At 38.8% G+C, this 21,592-nt stretch overlaps 1 protein-coding gene across 1 annotated transcript in view; it reads right to left on the bottom strand.

Annotated features, from left to right (window-relative positions):
• Positions 1 to 4,836: 4,836 nt before the first annotated feature.
• Positions 4,837 to 21,592, bottom strand: part of SCYGR5 (small cysteine and glycine repeat containing 5) — a gene marked incomplete at its 5' end in the record, with an annotated part of 46,374 nt that continues 29,618 nt past the window's right edge. Inside the window, one exon of the mRNA XM_082464724.1 lies at positions 4,837 to 6,568. Within this exon, the coding sequence (XP_082320850.1) occupies positions 6,372 to 6,568 (197 nt within the window). The 3' untranslated portion in view covers positions 4,837 to 6,371. The remainder of the gene's footprint in view (positions 6,569 to 21,592) is intronic.

Raw genomic sequence — 21,592 nt, 5'->3', positions numbered from 1 at the left:
GAGGCAGAAGAATGAATAAGTGAGCTGGAAGACAAAATGGTGGAAATAACTGCCAAGGAGCAGAATAAAGAAAAAAGAATGAAAAGAATTGAAGACAATCTCAGAGACCTCTGGGACAACACTAAACACACCAACATTTGAATCATAGGGGTCCCAGAAGAAGAAGAGAAAAAGAAAGGTTCTGAGAAAATATCTGAAGAGATTATAGTTGAAAACTTCCCTAACATGGGAAAGGAAATAGTCACCCAAGTCCAGGAAGCAGAGAGAGTCCCATACAGGATAAACCCTAAGAAAAACACACCAAGACATATATTAATCAAACTAACAAAAATTAAATTCAAAGAAAAAAATATTAAAAGCAGCAAGGGAAAAACAAAAAATAACATACAAAGGAATCCCCATAAGGTTATCAGCTGATTTTTCAGTGGAAACTCTGAAAAATCCAAGGAAGGACACTACATAATGATCAAAGGATCAATCCAAGAAGAAGATATAACAATTATAAATGTTTATGCACCCAACATAAGGGCACCTCAATACATAAGGCAAATGCTAACAACCATGAAAGGAGAAATCGACAGTAACATAATAATAGAAGGGGACTTTAACACCCCACTTACACCAATGGACAGATCATCCAAACAGAAAATAAATAAGGAAACACAAGCTTTAAATGACACAATAGATGAGATAGATCTAATTGATATTTATAGAACATTCTACCCAAAAGTGGCAGAATACACTTTCTTCTCAAGTGCACATGGAACATTCTCCAGGATAGATCACATCTTGGGTCACAAATCAAGCCTCAGAAATTTAAGAAAATTGAAATTGTATCAAGCATCTTTTCTGACCACAACACTATGAGATTGGAAATCAATTACAGGGAAAAAAAATTGTAAAAAACACAAATACATGGAGGCTAAACAGTGCACTACTAAATAACCAAGAGATCACTGAAGAAATCGAAGCAGAAATAAAAAAATACATAGAAACAAATGACAATGAAAACATGACGAACCAAAACCTATGGGATGCAGCAAAAGCAATTCTAAGAGGGAAGTTTATAGCAAGTCAATCTCACCTCAAGAAACAAGAAAAATCTCAAATAAACACTCTAACCCTACACTTAAAACCACTAGAGAAAGAAGAACAAAGAAAACCCAAAGTCAGTAGAAGGAAAGAAATCATAAATATCAGATCAGAAATAAATGAAATAGAAATGAAGAAAACACTAGCAAAGATCAATAAAACTAAAAGCTGGTTCTTGGAGAAGATAAACAAAATTGATAAACCCTTAGCCAGACTCATCAAGAAAAAAAGGGAGAGGACACAAATCAATAAAATTAGAAATGAAAAAGGAGAAATCACAGCTGACACTGCAGAAATACAAAGGATTATAAGAGACTACTACAAACTACATGCCAGGAAAATGGACAAGCATGAAGAAATGGACAAATCCTTGGAAAGGTACAATTTTCCAAGACTGAACCAGGAAGAATTAGAAAATATAAACAAACCTATCACAAGTAATGAAATTGAAACCATAATTAAAACTCTTCCAACAAAAGTCCATGACCAGATGGCTTCACAGGCAAATTCTATCAAACATTTAGAGAAGAGCTAACACTGATCCTTCTCAAACTCTTCCAAAAAATTGCAGAGGGAGAAACACTCCCAAATTCGTTCTACGAAGCCCCCATCACCCTGATACCAAAACCAGAAAAAGGTATCACAAAAAAAAGAAAATTATAGACCAATATCACTGATGAAAATAGATGCAAAAATCCTGAACAAAATACTAGCAAACAGAATCCAACAGCACTTTGAAAGGATCATACACCATGATCAAGTGGGATTTATCCCAGGGATGCAAGGATTCTTCAGTATATGCAAATCAATCAAAGTGATACACCACATTAACAAATTAAGGAATAAAAACCATATGATCATGTCAGTAGATGCAGAAAAAGCTCTTGACAAAATTCAACACCTATTCATGACCAAAAACTCTCCAGAAAATGGACATAGAGGGAACCTACCTCAACATAATAAAGGCCATATATGACAAACCCACAGCAAGCATCATACTCAATGGTGAAATACTGAAAGCATTTCCACTAAGATCAGGAACAAGACAAGGATGTCCACTCTCGCCACTCTTATTCAACATAGTTTTGGAAGTCCTAGCCCACAGCAATCAGAGAAGAAAAAGAAATAAAAGAATACAAATTGGAAGAGAAGTAAAACTGTCACTGTTTGCCGATGACATGATTCTATACATAGAAAATCCTAAGATGCCACCAGAAAGCTACTAGAACTAATCAATGAATTTGGTAAGGTTGCAGGATACAAAATTAATGCACAAAAATCTCTGGCATTCCTATACACCAACAACAAAAAATCAGAAAGAGAAATTAAGAAAACACTCCCATTTACCACTGCAACAAAAAGAATAAGATACCTAGGAATAAACCTGCCTAAGGATGTGAAAGACTTGTACTCAGAAAACTATAAAACACTGATGAAAGAATTCAAAGGTGACATAAACAGATGGAGAAATATACCATGCTCCTGGATTGGAAGAATCAACATTGTGAAAATGACTATAATACCCAAAGCAATCTACAGATTCAATGCAATCCCTATCAAACTACCAGTGGCATTTTTCATAAAATTAGAACAAAAAATCTTACAATTCGTATGGAAACACAAAAGATCCTGAATAGCCAAAGCAATCTTGAGAAAGAAAAACGGAGTTGGAGGAATCACGCTCCCTGACTTCAAACTATACCACAAAGCTACCATAATCAAGACAGTATGGTACTGGCACAAAAACAGAAATATAGACCAATGGAACAGGATAGAATGCCCAGAGATAAACCCACGCACATATGGGCACCTAATTTATAACAAAGGAGGCAAGAACATACAATGGAGAAAAGACAGCTTCTTCAATAAGTAGTGATGGGAAAACTGGACAGCTACATGTAAAAGTATGAAATTAGAACACTCCCTAACACCATACACAAAAATAAACTCCAAGTGGATTAAGACTTAAATGTATGACCAGACACTATAAAACTTTTAGAGGAAAACATAGGAAAAACACTCTTTGACATAAACCACAGCAAGATCTTTTTTGACCCACCTTCTAGAGTAACAGAAATACAAACAAAAATAAACAAATGGGACTTAATTAAACTTAAAAGCTTTTGCATAGCAAAGGAAACCATAAACAAGACAAAAAGACCACCCTCAGAATGGGAGAAAATATTTGCAAATGAAACAACAGACAAAGGATCGATCTCCAAAATATACAAACAGCTCATGGAGCTCAATATCAAAAAAACAAACAATCCACTTAAAAAATGGGCAGAAGACCAAAATAGACATTTCACCAAGGAAGACATACAGATGACCAAGAGGAACATGAAAAGATGCTCAACATCACTAATTATTAGAGAAATGCAAATCAAAACTACAATGAGATATCACCTCATGCCGGTCAGAATGGCCATTATCAAAAAAGCTAGAAACAATAAATGCTGGAAAGGGTATGTTGAAAAGGGAACCCTCTTGCACTGTTGGTGGGAATGTAAATTGATACAGCCACTATGGAGAACAGTATGGAGGTTCCTTAAAAAAGTAAAAATAGAACTATCATATGACACAGCAATCCCACTCCTGGGCATATACCCTGAGAAAACCATAATTCATAAAGAGACATGTACCACAATGTTCACTGCAGCACTACTTACAATAGCCAGGACATGGAAACAACCTAAATGTCCATCAACAGATGAATGGATAAAGAAGATGTGGCACATATATACAATGGAATATTACTCAGCCATAAAAAGAAACAAAATTGAGTTATTTGTAATGAGGTGGATGGACCTAAAGTCTGTCATACAGAGTGAAGTCAGAAAGAGAAAAACAAATACCATATGCTAATGCATATATATGGAATCTAAAAAAAAAAAAAAAGAATGGTACTAATGAACCCAGTTGCAGGGCAGGAATAAAGAGGGAAACGTAGAGAATGGACTTGATGACATGGGGTGGGTGGGCGAAGCTGAGGCAATGTGAGAGTAGCATCGACATATATACACTACGGAATGTAAAATAGTTGGCTGGTGGGAAGCAGCAGCGTAGCACAGGGAGATCAGCTCAGTGCTTTGCAATGACCTAGAGGGGTTGGACAGGGAGGACTACGGGAGGGAGGCTCAAAAGGGAGGGGATATGGGGACATGTGTATGCATATGGCTGATTGGCTTTGTTGTGCAACAGAAACTAACATGGTATTGTGAAGCAGTTATACTCCAATAAAGATCTATTAAAAAAAAAACTAATGTATAAAAAAAAAAAAAAACTACAACGAAGCACTGTTTTTCACCTGTCAGAGTAGAAAATAATCTAACTGTGTGATGACAGAATTTGTTCTCTCGGAATGGGTCAACAGTCAGTCTCGAAGATTCTTGGTGGGAGTGTACATTAATTTCATTGCTACAAGGGAAAATTCAGCATTCTTAAGATTAGAAATGTGTATATCTTTCCACCTACAGATTTCTCTGATAGAAATATATACTTCTGATATACTTGCATGCCTGAGAACTGATTTGTATAAAAGGTTTTTCATTACAGTAAAGTTTCTAAACACAAAGGATTGGAAACTATTCAAATTTCATTAAATGGGGATGGGAAGATGTATTATGGGGCACCAGTATATTCACTTGTAATAATACTAACCAGATTAAAAAAATGAGGAATATCTTTTCACAGTGATAAAGGGCTCTAAAATATATTATTATTATTAAGTAAATAGTAATAATTTATTATTATTAAGTAAATAATAATAATTTATTATTAAGTGGAGAAAAGTCAAATGCCAAAATAATAATGAATGCAATAGCTCATCATTTGTGTAAAAGTAAGGAGAAAATATCTATATTGGCTTATATACACATACAAGTTTTCTGGAAGTACCAAAAAAAAAAAACCAAACACCTAATAATAATAATTCCCTGCTGTGGGGTAATGCGAAACAGAGGGAGATGTCATCTCATCATGGTTTTTGATGTTCGCACCATATAAATTACCCACTCCCAAATTAAAATATTAATTTTCAAAAAGGCGTTTAAAGTCTTGGGAAATAAATTAACATTGGAGAATAAGGAGCTAGAATTTTTTAGTTTTTTATATGTAACCATTCTGATGTTTTTACATTTTTGGCAATACGCATGGAAAAGTAAATGTGCGCTTATAATTAAAAGGAGCAAACACAGAAGAAAAAAATCAAATATTTTTTAAATAAAAATTTTTATTTGGTATCTCATTAGAAAGAAAGATTATTACTCTTTTCAATTCAAACATAGGTTTGCTTTGTAAGGTGTAGGGTTTTGTGACTGGTAAGAACACCTTATGGAGAAATACTTTAAATGTTTTGTTTTGTACATAGAATGACTCGGAAACAACAACAGAAACAGAACTCATAGACAAATAACAGAAATAAGGGGATAGAAATGGCAAGACAATAGCCATTTCTGAGAAGAAAAAAATAAGGTGATAGTTCTAGCTTGTTTGGACTTGCCCTTTGCCTATATTTAGGCCTTGACATAGGTGAAATCTGTAGATCTGATTGAGAAAGTTGTCACTGGAGAGGCATGTGATGCACTTTTGACAGATAAGCAGGGTCGCGGGGCCTTTAGGGAAGAGGCACACAAGGTAGCAGGAGTTGAATTATCTTAGGGAATCATCCATCTCATGAGATGGGAGAACGGCGTGTGGCTGGGAGGCCTGGACCCCAGAGGCCCTGTGGGTGCATTGCTGTCTCTGCACGTGGGTCATTCAACTTTTTCAAGAAGATGGAAATCTGTTGTTGCCGTAGCAGAATAAAAGCAGAATTCCTGAGGGTCGGTTTTCGTGTTTTATTAGGAAATTTAGGCAGGAGCTATGTGATGACTGGAAACAATAGTAATAGGACTAGAGCAGGTGAGAGTAATAGGCATCGTGCGCACAGAGAGGTAGAAGTACCAAGCTGCAAGGCTGCAAAACACCCATCAGGTAGGACACTCGGAACTGTGATCCCTTTGGCTGGGTTTACAGCTCTGTAACGGCCATTTCTTGTTTGTTTGGAATCTTTTTCAAACCATTTCTTGTTTGTTTGGAATGTTTTTCAAATAAAAAGGTTTAAGACCATCATTTTGAAAGAGAGGGGCACAGAGTTCAAAAACCAGAGATATTGTCCAAAAGAGTAAGTCCCAGGAGATCCAGGTGACAGCAAGTGGGAAGAGGAAGGGAAGTCTCCTTAACTGCAGAGAACAGCTTCCAGTATCTCTTACCCCAGAAGCAGGGCCGGGCCAGGCCACCTAGCAGCAGCTTTGCTTCCGGCAGCAGCTCTTCTGCTGGCAACAGCCCTTCCCAAACCCGCAGCCATACGAGTTACAGCTACAGGTGCGGCGATGGCGGCAGCAGACCACAGGGGCGCTGCAGGGAGAAGAAAAGAAAGAAAAACGGCGGTGGAAGGAATGCGTGGACGTGTATCTTACCTTCTCCCTGGGGAACTCTGTTCACCTTGAGAGAGTAATCCTGAGTGTCCCCTGGCACTGAGGAAGTACGAGGAGGAGAGCTGGTTGTGCCAGCTGCTGAGGTTGCCAGGGGTCCTGAGGTTGGGCAGGAGTAAAATGATCCCGGAAGTAAGGACTTGAGGGCAGACATCCAGGATTAGGGTCAAATGGGAGATACAGCCCATCTTCCAGGCTTCCGGCAGCATCAGAGAGAGCCCACTTGGGGCTGTGTCATCAAGGAAGGACCACTGGGTCTTGACTGGGGCCAGAGAACAGGTTTTACTCGTATGTAGCCCACTTACCTTTATTCCATCATCATAACCACAGACTATATCTAAATCTCCCTATCGTCCTATAAACGTACACCATGGGTTGGCAGGTTGACTTAGGCGAGGAAATGTGTATTACTCAGAGCAAATCATTACCACCTCTAGACACACAATTGAAAGTACATATCCTTCTGACAATAACATGGCAATGTCATTCATCCTGTCATCCATATCTGATGTGTTGACTTGCAAACACAAAGATGATCATGGATGGACAAAATAGAATTAAAGAAATTATGAAAATAACTTGTGCAATTGAAATCTTATTTTGTATCTGAACCAAGTTTTCCTTTGAATTTTGAATTCTATGAGAGTCATCATCTCTCTGGTTTCTCCCACTACAGTCTTAAAATGTAAGCCTTAATTCAGATTACAGGGGAATCTGAAGAAAAAGTGCTAGATGTTTGATCGGTTTCCAAAAATGGGGAAGAGTCTGTCCATGCCCTCAAGATATGGAATGAAGAAGAAAATATATTTCTTTACAGAGGAGTACTGTAAGGATACTTTTCATCACACAGAGTCTTTTGTCTTTCTTAGTGATACGTGAATGAGTGGTATTTCTTATAATCAATGATATCTTGGGTTCAATTACGTATAGAAATATTAAAAGGTTAATATATGTATAAAGAAATAAAAGAAGCCAATATAAATATGACAAAGGAACACAAGGTTATCAACAATTACTAAATACATTTACAAAAGAAGCAAATTTCTAGAATATCTAGAAATGAAAAATAACTGACTTTTAAAACCCAATAGAAAGGTTAAACAGATCATTAGACACAGCTGAAGAGAAAACCAGAGACAGAAAACACAGCTTAATAAATTACTTACAAGTCAGCACAGAGAGGCATAAAGATTAAAAACATGAAGGTGAAAAGACTTAGATGAAAGAGTGAAGATTTATACAGTGGTCCCCAAGCAGAGATACTTAGTTTTAGGGGTATTTGGGTATGTCTGAAGGCACTTTCATCACAATAATAACATTTAGTGTCTGGGAACCAAGAATGTAAAATGTCCTATAATGCAAGGAATAGTCTCACACAATAAAGAATCTCCTATCCAAATTTACAATAGTACTTTTGTTGAGAAACATTAGTTTAATAAATATCTAACTGAAGTTGGAGAAGACTTAATATTCAAAGGTAGTGGCTGGTCATTTTCCAAAGTGATGTTAAGATACCAATCCTCAAATTCAAGTATCTCAACAAATACCAAGTTGGAGAAAATCAAAGAAATCCACACTTTACACATCAGAGTGAAACTGAAGAACACACAAAAATAAAATCTAAACATAGCCAGTTTAAAAAAAAAAAAGAGAAAATTACCTACAAAGAAATGATCACTAAATCAAAGGCAGATATCTCAACACAATGAAAGTCAGGAGACAGTAGAAGATAAAAGTCAACCAAGAATTGTATCCAAAAGAAACTCCCTTTCAAGTGTTTTTACCGCAAGGAAGAAGGATGGTCCCTCTACCGGACAGAATTCATTTGCACGTGTACAGATGAGAATTATTTCCTGTTGCTTTTAGTTATCTACAATATACAGCTCTGTGAAATAACCCATTTGGCAGTGAAAGGCTAGAATCAGGTAACTGGAAAGCATGTGCTCTAGAGCAGCGGTCCCCAACCTTTTTGGCACCAGGGACCGGTTTCGTGGAAGACAATTTTTCCACGGAGCATGGAGGTTGGGGGATGGTTCAGGTAGTAATGCGAGCGATGGGGAGAGATGGGAAGCAGCAGATGAAGCTTCGCTCTCTCACTCGTCCGCCACTCACCTCCTCCTGTGCGGCCTGGTTCCTAACAGGCCATGGACCGGTACCGGTCTGCAGCCCGGGGGTTGGGGACCCCTGCTCTAGAGTCTAGTTAATGTCTAGCTCTCCACGGATGCACAAATTCTTCCCTATATATCCAAACATCTCATATTCAACTGAAAAGTTAAAAGCCAGATAAAAGCAACAACATTCTAACCCCACCATTCCGTGTCCCTTTGCTTCTGCAGAGCCTGGAAAAACATCACGGGGGGATGGGGAGGTGGGGGGAGTATTCTGGTGGCAGTGACTCTGGGCGGGAAGCTATCCTGGGAGACTTCTAAATCTGAGGTTCTAGGACTTTAGGTCGCTGAACACAAAATTCTAAAGAAATTCTGAATTAGGTTTCTTTGATCATATCAGTCTGAGGAAAATCTTGGTTTATGCTTTTTTCCCCAGCTACCCATATTTCCAGAAAGAACTGGACCCAAGGATCGAGTTTTTGTGTGACTTTACAAAAGAAGTTGACTTCAGCCAGGTGTATGCCTCAGTGTCCAGACTATGCCCTTACACTTTAGCAGTGAAGGGGGGGTGGCTGTGGGGTCTCAGAAGCTGGGCGATCACGGATACTGGGAGCAGGAGAAGCAGAAATAAGAACTCATCCAGAAAGGAATCAAAACAGGCAGAAATGAGAAAAGGTAACTCCATCCATTTGCCAACCTCCTGTCTTCCTTGACGACAGAAGAGGGAATCGGGTGATCTGATATGGTATTCTGATGGAGCTTCAGGGGGATTTGTTTTATTTGTGCAGTCAAGCTGCCCAGCTTCCCATCCCTGTGCACCGAATGACTTGGGGAAAGATGCTTAACATTTTTGTACCTCAGTTTTCTCACCTACAAAATGGGGACAAGAATGATCTTACATCATAAGATTTTTGTGAGGATTAAATGGGTTAAGACATACATGCCATGTACCCAAGAGGGCCCAGGACACAGTAAGCCCTGGGTAAGTCTTGGCTAATATTACTGTTAATGATATTTCTCTAAATGTGAGATGTTCAGGCATACATGTTTTCTTGAGCTACCCAAGTTTTGACTCAGAGACCACATTGTTAGCATTTTTCTAGGACAAAGTTTCAAATATCTCACTGTACTGAGTAATTACGTAGCAGAGCAGTAGTTTGGGTTTTGGAAACTACTGTCACTGCACTAATAGGAAAATTGGAGGTCTTGAAAGGAGACGGTCTGCTTGAGGTTGAAAATACTGAATTGCCCTGGAGAAGATCCCATCGAAAGTAAGACCTTTTATGTACTAGTAATTAATGGAGTGCTTGATATGAAGCAGTCATTGTTCTAGGTCCTGCATTAATCAGAAGGCTTAAAAAAACCACCTTTCATTTTCCTATTTTCAGCAGAGAAATAGAAATCAAACAGCTCTCTTCTCTTCCCTTAGCATTCTCTTCTGCTTCAACTGGACCAGATTAGATCTTGGCCCAGATCAGGACATCATATGATGGCTTTATCTAAATGGATGGGGGATTTTCCTTGCTTTAACACTAGGAGTAAATTAGAAATTTATTTTATTTGAATGTATATGAAATTCAACTAAATCTTTCAATTTCCATTTTTAGGTATTCAATTTTTGTAGTCCCTACCCCCAGCCCCCAATCTATAACTTTATTGTCAGAGTTTATTCTGGGGACAGTATAAGGAAATAGTGGGTTATGAAGAAGGGTGTAAAACATTGTTGCCAAAATAATGTGGGCATTTGGGGCAATGAAAATCAATCATTTACAAATTTCTTATCCCCAGCTTAGCTCTTCTAGACCATTGGAATTAAAAAGGAGGGGAGGAGTGAAAAAATACTGGGGCATTTGGCTGTGTCCAGAGACACTATTATTAGAGGTACTGCATTTGAGTTTCTCTTCCAGGATGACCCAGAAAGATAAGGGATGAATCTTGAAGGGCAAGGGGAGGCTAAAATTCCCCAAAGCAAATTCTTAAGTGTATTTGGCGGAATGTACATCCCACATCCTGTTCCCTTCTACTTTGCACAAATTGGAATCTTGGCAACACTGTTGTTCCTTTTTGTTTTCTTCGTGCATGTCATTTCTCTTTCAGATCTTTCAAAATGATGACAGTCGATCCTTCGTATCTGAGGGGTTCACATCCACAGATTCAACCAACCTCAGAGCGAAAATATTCAAAAAAAATTCCAAAAAGAAAAAAAAAAAGACCCCACATGCCATGTGGTGAGGCCAAAAAAAAAAATTCCAAAAAAGTTCCAAAAAGCAAAACCTGAATTTGCCACTCCTTGGTCACTATTAATATAGCATTTACATTGTATTAGATATATAAGTACTCTAGAGATGATTTAAAGCATACAGGAGGATGTTTGTAGGTTCTATGCAAAAGTTATGCCATTTTATATAGGGACTTGAGCATCTGTGGATTTTGGTATCCAAGGAGGTCCTGGAATCAATTCCCTACAAGTACCGAGGGATGGCTGTATAAAGACAGCTGACCTAACCTAAGAATGTTTGTGGGCTTCAGGGCCATTATATAAAATCCATAGTGCTGACAGGCAAACATCTAGCCCTGTGAGCTATACCCACATACAGACAGAGGAATGCTGGCCTGGAGACAATGCAAATGTCTTAAAGGAGGTGATTCAAGAACAGGTTGTAAGTGTTATAACAGGAAAAATGAGGCAGCACACTAATAATTGCAATAAAAGGAGGTAGGTGTCTAAATTTTAATCCTAAAAGACCAAAATGCTTTTGCGATCCTGGAAAGAAGACTTTACCAAAGAAAATGGTAGAGGAAAAAACACAACCAACTTTGGAGATAGGAATTAATAAAATGTCATAGAGAAAAAGGACAAGTGTGCAGACTTCTAAAAGTTCAACCCAATTAAATGTTCCAGGAAGAAAACTGTGACTTTAGAAAAGCCCTATGGCATAAGATTAACATATGAAGCTAGTGAAATAGTAAGAATGGGACTGTTCTTCTGGTCACTAACAAAATTAGGTGCTGAGAAAATCCAAAAACTTAACTTCTTCAAGAAGTTGTTGATATAATAGTAGTAATTTATTTTTAATACAAGGAAAAATCAATTCTCTCCAACGCAACAGCAGACGTTTCATTAACCTGTGGTAATGGAACTCTGACGTGGTCCTTCCTGTTTGCTGAGAATGGTGGCATTCCATGGTGTGCTTCATTGCTCAATAAAGATTTGTGGCAAGTGTTATCCCATCTGCCCTATAGATGGGAACTTTGAGATTGTGACTGATTGCGGCTGGCTTTTGTGTTCCAATGGAGCAGAGTACAGAACTCCACATTCACCTTGTTAATTCTGTTTTTTTTTTTTGGCTAACACTCTCCCTTTGTGTAAAGGCTTCTCTTCCAAGACCACAAAGGTAAGCCCAGACAAGCTTGACTTAATCTGCTGGAAGAGGCAGCTGATGAAAGACATCTTTCTAGTTTTTGCTTCAGACATTGGTTTCACCAAATATCAAACCACTCTTGCTTGATCTTAATACGGTAAAATATAGTATGGAAAAATTATTCATTCCAGAGGGAAGAAAAAATGTTACATCAGAACAGAGAGGGCAATAGCAAAACAGCAATTTGTATGAATTCTTATTTCTACTCCTCATTGGGTTTGTTATGGAGAAGGTCTTTACATGAGTCAAATAATGATTTAAATGTCATTGATCTTGTAATTTGCCATAGGTTGGAGAGGGTCTGCAACATATACTCAAAATTATATACCATTAGGTGCAATAATAAAGGCAAAACATCTTCGAAGCAACCTCCAAAACTCTGTTAGTAGCACCAGCAGCAGACAGGAACAGGGGTCCTGGGGGAAGGGAAGAAAAGGGGTCTTCCCCCTTCCTGCATCCCCAGGCCTCACAGACACAGGCGGCTCTCAGTGTAAACGCTCCTTCCCTTTCATCTGAACTTTCAATTTAGGAACCTTTCCAAATGATAATTAAGTGTCTTACCACTGAAAGCCTGACAACTGGTAGATGTCACCAGCAGTATAGTCAAGGATCACTTTGGTATAAGGAACAGCTTTTGGGGATGGGGTGCTTAAACTAGTCAAAGGAGATCTTCTATAAATGTCCACTGAAATAATCTCAAGAACGCACGCTCCACTTCGTATCAGTTGGGGTGACACATGAACATTTATGATACTCACCATTTTAGATGACAATCTTAAATTGGGAACTCATCCCAGGTTCAATCTCTAGGAGTAGGCAGCAAGGACAGAGGAAGTAAACAAGCTTGTGGACCAGCCTGAAACGAATAAGAGAAAGAAACTGAGATTATCATGTCCTAACCCAGTAGAAAAAAAAAAAAAAAGAGTTCAGGCTTTACATCCTTACAGAACTGGATTTTAAATTCTATGACCCTGGGCAAGCCACATTATCTGTCTCTGAATTTCTGTTTTCTCATCCACCGAATGGAGATAATAGCTACTTTGCAAATTTTTCAAAGGATTAGAGACAAGGCATGGAAAGCAAGTGGTATAAAGAGCTGTCCAAGTAGGAATTAAGTAAAAAAAAAAAAAAAAAAAACGGCAATTACCAGCAGTGTTACTTTTATGAGCTTGTTGATAGCATTTGTTAGGAAGAATTGATTTAGGGTTTTTTTTGGGTTTTGGTTTTTGGGTTTTTTTTGGTTTTTTTTTTTTTTTGCCACACCTCACGGCTTGCAGGATCTTAGTTCCCCAACTAGGGATTGAACCCGGGCCCACGGCAGCGAAAGCACCAAGTCCTAACCACTGGACCGCCAGGGAATTCCCAGAATTGATTTGGTTTTGATGGAGAATTGCATACTTGGAAGACAAGCTGAACGCTCAGAAACTCAGGAAATGTGGACAGACAGGGACAAGCGGACCGAATTAGGTTGCTAGAAGCCATATTTATAGGCAGTTATTAAAATTAAAGAGGTTTTAGAAGAAGACAAGTCATATTTTACTTGTGGGACTTCCAGGAGGTGTGTAGGTGGTAGACGTCTTTTGTGGGCTGAAGAGTGTCAGATATTTATGTGCATGTTTCCTTTAGCCAGTGTAGCCCTGCCATACCACTTTGTACAGCACTAAACCAGGACAGCATGCAGACCTGACACTCAGGTGATCCCTTTCTGGGAAAGCGATCTGGGCAGGGACGCCAGAGTGGTCCTCAGCTTAGGCGTGGAGCACATCAGAAACAGAAGAATCACAGAGTAGAAGCTGAAAATTGCACATAGGAGATTCTAGTACCTCTTCTTGGAAGGGCACTCCAGGATCTCCATGAGAGATGGGGAAAATGCGAAGTACAATAGTTGTAATAAACTCACCTCCTACCTTTGTGAATGGCCATCCTTGTACATACCTCAGGGGGTTGTCTTTGGGAGACCTGGGCCAATGGAGAGCATGAAATGCAGTGTCCCTTGGTCTGCTGCTACAAACTGTGACCATTCCATCAGTAAAACTACTGCTTTGTAAACGTGCAGATTCTTGGGCTTCAAACTTTATCTATTCAATCAGAAGCTATAGAGATAAGACCAGGACCTTTGTATTTTTACCAAGTTCCCCAAGTGAATACAATGCTAAAAGCTGCTCATTATAGTCCTGGTAAATGGCCTGTGTGTGAGAGAATCAAAGGATAAGGCCGGCACATAAATGAATCAACTGGGACAGTCACCCAAACATTGGAATAAAGATAGAATTGGAGGAGTGCCCAAATCTGAGCATTTGAGAGGCAGGATTCAGGCTCAGAAGCCTCCCAGCAGATCTCAGAGCTGAGGTCGAAGGTCAAAGCCAATAAAATTGCTTCTTACCAAGGAATCCTCTGATGACTGCTGAAAACCTCAGCTCTCCTCTGCAGTCCTGGACCCTGGCCTCTCTGCCCATCCTCCCAAGATCAAAGGTCTGTTGGCTGTTCTGAGCAGATGGTCTTCCTGTCACTTCCTTCTGGCAGAAACACCTGCTCCAGGCACAGTGGACGTGGTCAAGGGTCTGGAGAAATATAGGCTAAGGGAGCCTCTGAACCTCCCCAGAGGTCAGCAATGAGCCCTCCATCCATCCCTAGGCCACTACTCATTGTTTCCATCCACCGAGACCAGGGTCTGGACCACTGAACACCCACACACTCATGCAGGCAGGTAAACAGTTGCTAGTTATAAAATGGGAGGAAGGAAAAGGGGGAAGAAGGAAAAAAATTGAACCAAAACTATATTGAGCAGTAACTTTATGCCAGATACCGTGTTGGGTTCCTTCCATGCACAGATCTCAGTTAATCTTCACCAGCCTTCCTCTGAAGCCTATATTATGATTCCTACTTTTAAAAATGAGGCAACTGGGGCTCAGTAGATTTTCCATTCATTTAAAAAATATTTATTAAGCCCATACTCTACCAGACCATTTCCTAGGCACTGCGAATAAACTAGCAAATAAAATAACACACTTAATCCCTGATGTCATGGAGTTTACAGCCTAAGGGAGAACTCAGCTATTAATCCAATAGACACAGTAATGAATGTAAAATCACCAAATAAGAAATGGCCTCTGTAAAAACCCCAGAATTGGGGTTTTTCCACACAGGTGTGATTAAAACATTTACAGGCAAGGGAATTTAGGGCATTGGTATGATTATTATAGAAATAATAAGAAAAAGAAAGAAAGGAGAAGCCTGGGAGATTAGAAGGAGAATAGAGGTATCTTGATGAAGAATGGTGCAGTGGAACTAGTTGATCGAGTAATAAGCCAGAAGAGGTGATTGTAGTCAGAGCCAGATGACCGAATTCTCTAATTCAGGGTAAATAGGGTGTGGCCATGAGGATGGACAGCTGAAGTAGAATGAAGAAAGAGTTCTTTGGAAATAAGAAGATCAAGGAACTGGAAAGACAGGATACATTTTCATGTGGTTATTGAAGAAGTGCAAGATAATAGCAAGACTTGGGATGAAGAGTTGATGCCAAAGAGGTTGATGACTAAGGAAAAGTGATCAGGAGGTCAACCAGATACCAGCAACTAGGAGAAAGTGGTCAAGCTAAATGAGTTACCAAAAAATGAGCTTGTTGATATTTTCTTAAGGAGGTTGGGAATAACTGTCTGAAGCAGCAATGAGTAGCAAGGATAATATCAGTTACCACATGTTAAAAGCCCCAAATCACAGCTAGAAAAGGATAAAGCTGGTATTTGAATTCAAGAACCTGAACAACCCCGGCAACATTATTGGTCTCCTTATCAATTGGGCAAAATAACTTCCATCTCCCTTCTTCCTCAAGATCATCTTCCTCTATTTCTGCCTGATCCTGGCACCTTTTCCTATTCATCCTCTCCTCTCTTCAAGGAGGCTCTGGTCCTCTCCCATCCCCATCAAGTGGGAGATTATGTTTTTTCTATTAGGTTTATTTCTGATTTTCTCAAGCCAAATTCAGCGGGCAAGAATGTTAGAATCGACAAAAAGATGAGAAAAGACAGAATTTCAGCATCTCCAGGACAGCAGAAATAGTCGTAGGTCCATGAGAGACATGGAGAAGAAAAGACAAGAAGTTCAGCTCAAAGTTCAACCTTGGACTTGTGCAAACAACTCATGATCAGAATAGATAGAAATATAATGGACAAAAGAAGAGACTGGGCTTCCAGAAGCACAGAAAAGAGATGACCCCAGTAAGGCTCATCGATGACTCATCAGTTACTTACACAAGAAAGACCTGGAAAACCCCAGAAGCATCCTGCGTAGAAGAGCAACTCCCTACTTTCTGTGAAGTAGAGGTAGATGGAAAGCAGTCACCTCCACTTAATCATTGGCAAATTTTTTTTCATTGTCATTATTGTTCTCTAGTGACATAATCCTGTTTCTGGTTGTCATCGCCACCTACTCTAAGTAAGAGCCTTGTTGATCAGTATTTATTTTACCTCAAAGAAGAGGTCAGTTCATCTAATAGGTCCACAAATAAGGCATCTTCATGTGGACCCAGCTTGTGAAAGGATAGAGTGGGTGGTGAACAATACAGGGTGACCTGGAAGGTCCATCCCTCCCAAAGCTCTTCTCCTGTTGAGAGCTGGAACCACCCTCATTCTTTTTTCAGGTGAGTACCATCTTTCATGGTGAGCATTATCTCTAACCTCCTTTCAAAGCAAAATTACCAGAGGACTAATCGACTGTCACTAGCAAGTTAGAGTAAATGCATTTATAAAGATAATTTCATCTCTCATGTAGACAGGATTGCTCCAGCTAATACCAGAAGCCAGGTATTTAACAGGTGAGTTCTTTGACACACCACATCTATTTTCAAGCTTTCTTTTATTTCGGAGACCACACACACACACACACACACACCCCTCCACTCCTCAATTCTATTACCCTATTACCTCATGGTCAGCAGGAGAAGTGTGGGAGGGGTCTTGTGATTCAAGGAGAAAAGATAAAGCCCTTTGAGACTCAGCATGGCGGGCAAGGTAGACCTTATCACTGTAAGGCAGTTAACCTCAAAAACAACTTTGAAAGATCCTGTGCTTCCTTGTTTGTTGGCAACTCAACATCATCACTACCATCACCACCACCACCTTACGGAGGCCCCCTCCCTCCTGCATCGAAGAAGCCTGGAAAGACATTTGCCTGGATTCACTTCCCTGTATGGCTGTAGGTCAGTCTGCCCATTAGAGGCACTCCTGTGAGGTTCGGAGAGGGGAAGGTTTTTAAATGACCGGTATTCTCCAAGGCAGTTATCTTTTCTTTTAAGAAAGCTGTACATTTATTGAAAAATTTGGTGCAGATTTTCTTGAACACATTGTCTTTTAAGGCCACCCATTAAGTCACAATGAGTTCTTAATCCTTTGTCATCTCTTTATTTTCTGTTGGTTAACTTCTGCTTTCAATTATTTCCAACTGTATACTTTCCTTCCGTTCATCCTGCTATTTTTATTTTTATTTTATTTTCATTGAAGTAACACTGGTTTATAACATTATTTTTAATCGCAGTCAAACCTGGTGTAGATTTCCTTCTCAGAAATGCCTTTGCATAAATGTAAACACCCATTATCTTAAAAATATTTAAATTCAAACTTCCTGAAGCCTGTATGAATATTCTCTAACATAACCAGAGGGTATAAAAATAAAATACCATTAAACTAAAAAGTGTTAGATATTGGACTTTTAACCCCAGAAATGCAAGTGGAAATTTTCCTATAAATTTAAAGAGTGTTCAGATTATCTGGATCCTGTTAGAACTATTTCATAAAGCACTCCAGTTTTTACCATTTTAACACATTTAGCACATAATATTGAATATAAAACTCCTATTGGTTCTGTTTCTCTGGAGAACCCTGACTGATACAATAATCAATCTTACACACTTGGATAACATTAGTTAATTTATCCAAAAAAGGTTAATGAGCGTCTACTTAGGAATATAGCAGACACCAAGACGGATAAAGTCCCTTCTGTTAAACAACAAGGATTTACTGTATAGCACAGGGAACTATATTCAACATCTTATAATAACCTATAATGGGAAAGAATCTGAAAAAGAATATACATATATGTATATAAACTGAGTCATTAGCTATACACCTGAAATTAACACATATTATAAATCAACTATACTTCAATTTTAAAAAATCCCTTCCGTTATGGCACTTCTATTTTAGAAGGAATAAACAGATAAAAACGATTAAGCATATTAATATATAACAGGTGGTGACAAAGCAAGGCAAGTAAACAGAGGATGACATCAGAAGGGCTGTATTGAACAGGGTGGTCTGAGAAGTTGTCTCTGATAAGGAGCATTTGAGCACAGTCTGTACCAAGTGATGGGGCACGGCCTGCAGGTACCTGGAGGAAGGATATTCCAACAAGTGGAAATGAAGACCCAAGGGCCCGTAGGGAGTTGCATGTGACTGGGCTGGGCATTGTCACTGCACGCAGTCCCGTAGGTGTTTGATCCTGTGGAAAGTCCCTGCCCAGCAGTCATTTTATCTACTGGTCTCTGATTCCTTCTGGAAAAGATGAAGGATTAGGACCAGATCATTGATTCCTGTCCAAAATACCCACAGTCACCCTGCATTCTACAACCCCCTCCCAGTGGTTTCCAGTTGACAAATAAAGGCTCTGAGGAACATTCCAGTAAAGGAACCTGTATAACTTTATTTAACCCAATGTTTCCGAACTTACTTGGTCTCAAAACCCTATTTCCATTATTAATTGAACTTGGGTTCATTGAAAGCACTTTTAGAAATGCGAGCCTCAAAGAGCTAACTCATCTTTCAATTCTAAAGTTGTCTGAATTAGATATCATATGATATCACTTACATGTGGAATCTAAAAAAATGGTACAAATGAACTTATTTACAAAACAGAAATAGAGTCACAGATGTAGAAAACAAACTTATGGTTACCAAGGGGGAAAGGTGCCAGGGAGGGATAAACTGGGAGATTGGGATTGACATATATACACTACTATATATAAGATAGATAACTAATAAGGGCCTGCCTGCTGTATAGCACAGGGAACTCTACTCAATACTCTGTATGGGAATAGAATCCAAAAAAGAGTGGATATATGTATATGTATAACTGATTCACTTAGCCGTACAGCAGAAACACAACATTGTAAGTCAACTCTACTCCAATAAAAATTAATTTTAAAAAAATTCTTTAAAAATTAAAAAAATAAAATTGTCTTAATAAGGGGACATAAAATCACACACACTCCCCGTAGAGCCCCAGCTCTCCAGATAACAGGATCTATGACTTCACAGAGAAGGGACTGGAGAGAGTGCAGCTTTTAAAGTTATTTTTAGCAGCAGAACCTTTCTTACATATATATTCCAATGTGAAACGTCAATAAACAAAACAGTTAAAATCAAAGATGCCTGGGCTGAAGCAGTAGTTTAGACTAGTTGGAAATCACTAGGCTCGATTTAGTGTGTGTGCTGTGGTCACACCGCCCTCTAGTGTCTAATCTTCAAAGAAAGTAAAGCTAAAATTACTACAGAAATCTCTTCTTTCAAACTTTCAACCTAAGAGTTGACCAAGATGACTGCCTGCTAAGCAGTGACTCTCAAAGTGAGGTCCCCAAGCAGTAACATCAGCATTACCTGGTAACTTGTTAGAAATGAAAATATTCAGTATGAACCCACATCTCCCTCCCCAAGACCCACTGTGTCAGTTAATGGGGGAGGGACCCCAAAATCAGTATTTAAACACGCCTCCCAGATGAGGAGCAAAATCACAACTCAGCCTATCACTCACAGGTGGACAGCAATTTTTTATACCATGTTGCCTTTAATTAAGGAAAAATGAACTTGGGAACAACCTGTTGAAAACCCAAAAGCTCATAAACAGAAGAGTTTCCATACTTAGCATTTGTTCAGCAGTTTTCACTTTATGCCATAAGAGTTACATCTATTCCAACAAATCACTGGACCCAATTTTTTTGTTGCACTGCCATGAATGACAAAAGAACATTCTAGAATGGACCCGATCGACTTTACTCTGAAAGAAAATTTCTGTGGTGATAACACCCATTGTAAAAAACAGGGTTTGCACTGTGAAGTAGTGGTGAAAACCCTATAAAGCTGACCTATGATAAGACGAATAAAGGATGGTATTTCCAGCATAAGTTTTTTTTTTCTGGCCAGCCATCGTGAATTTATGTTCTGTTTATGACCAGGGAAACCAGATAAAGGTGCATGAATGGATTAAAGCAATTTCACTACAACGACAAGAAAAAAAGTCTTTCTTCCTTCTTCCTTGCCCCAGAGGCTGCCTGAATACTTAGGATGGATGAGGGCTCCGTTGGCTGAAAGCATGAATTCACTAAATGCTCTGGGAGCACCAGCCTCCCATACAAGAGGCACCTTCATTGCCACCATGGCACACTTGTTTCCAAGACTTGATAACCTGACAAAGACAACAGAGCCAGTAAAAAGCAGAGCAATGGTTATACACATTAGTCTCACAAGCAGAAAATCAGTATAAGATAACTTTACAAGTGGAGTAATGACTAAGCTATAAGTAAATTTATAATTTTTTTATATGAAAATTACGGTTTGCTTAAAAAGGCAGGTCACCTAAAAGGGCGAGGCAGTATCATTTCTGCAATTCATATAACATTAAATTTTAAAAACTAACATTTCAGTCTTTTATGAGAATACTTAAGTTTTCAAACAACCACTGATGTAACTGATGTTCATTACCTAGCTAAAGATATTTATCCATAGCTGCAAAAACAAACTGGGAAATTTTACTCCACATATAAATAAAGACTCATTTGTCCTATTTATATTTAACAATAATGAAAGTATGTATACATGGAAATCCAGGATAGAGTATATTCAGTGAAAATTTTTTAATGTGAAATACATCTTACATTTTGTCCAAATTATCAAAAATTCAAGAAGCCAAACTATACCTTCTACACTGCTTGGAAATCTCCAAGCAAAATATCCAAGTTCATTGCTTACAAGTTCTATTATACTTTCAACAATAGAACAGAATTCAAACATGTTCTCTGCCATTTTATAACAAAGATCACCTTTCCTCCAGCGTCCAATAACACGGTCCTCCTTTCCATCTAAGACCTCTCCAGAAGCACCTTTACCATGCATATTTCTAACAATATTCTGTTCCTGATGATATATGTATTCTCTAAGACAGTAGACCCTTTCTCTATAGCCCCTCTCTCTTCTTCCAAGGCCTCATCAAGAAATGTCTTTAATGTCCATATTTCTACCAACAATCTCTTTAACGTATTCTAAGTTTCTTCTATCAAGTACCTCAAAACTTTTCTAGCCTCTGCCCATTACCCAGTTCCAAAGCCACTTCCACATTTCTAGGTGTTTGTCACAGCAGCCTCCCACTTCCCAGTACCAAAACTGGTATCAACAATTCATCAATCCTTGCGATTTCCTGTGTGCAAAGGAAACATGCTATTGAAATGAGT

The sequence above is a fragment of the Balaenoptera physalus genome (assembly GCF_965194825.1).
Source record: "Balaenoptera physalus genome assembly, chromosome: 6".
In the NCBI taxonomy this organism is placed as follows: domain Eukaryota; kingdom Metazoa; phylum Chordata; class Mammalia; order Artiodactyla; family Balaenopteridae; genus Balaenoptera; species Balaenoptera physalus.
This window is presented reverse-complemented; position numbering and strand designations above follow the sequence as displayed.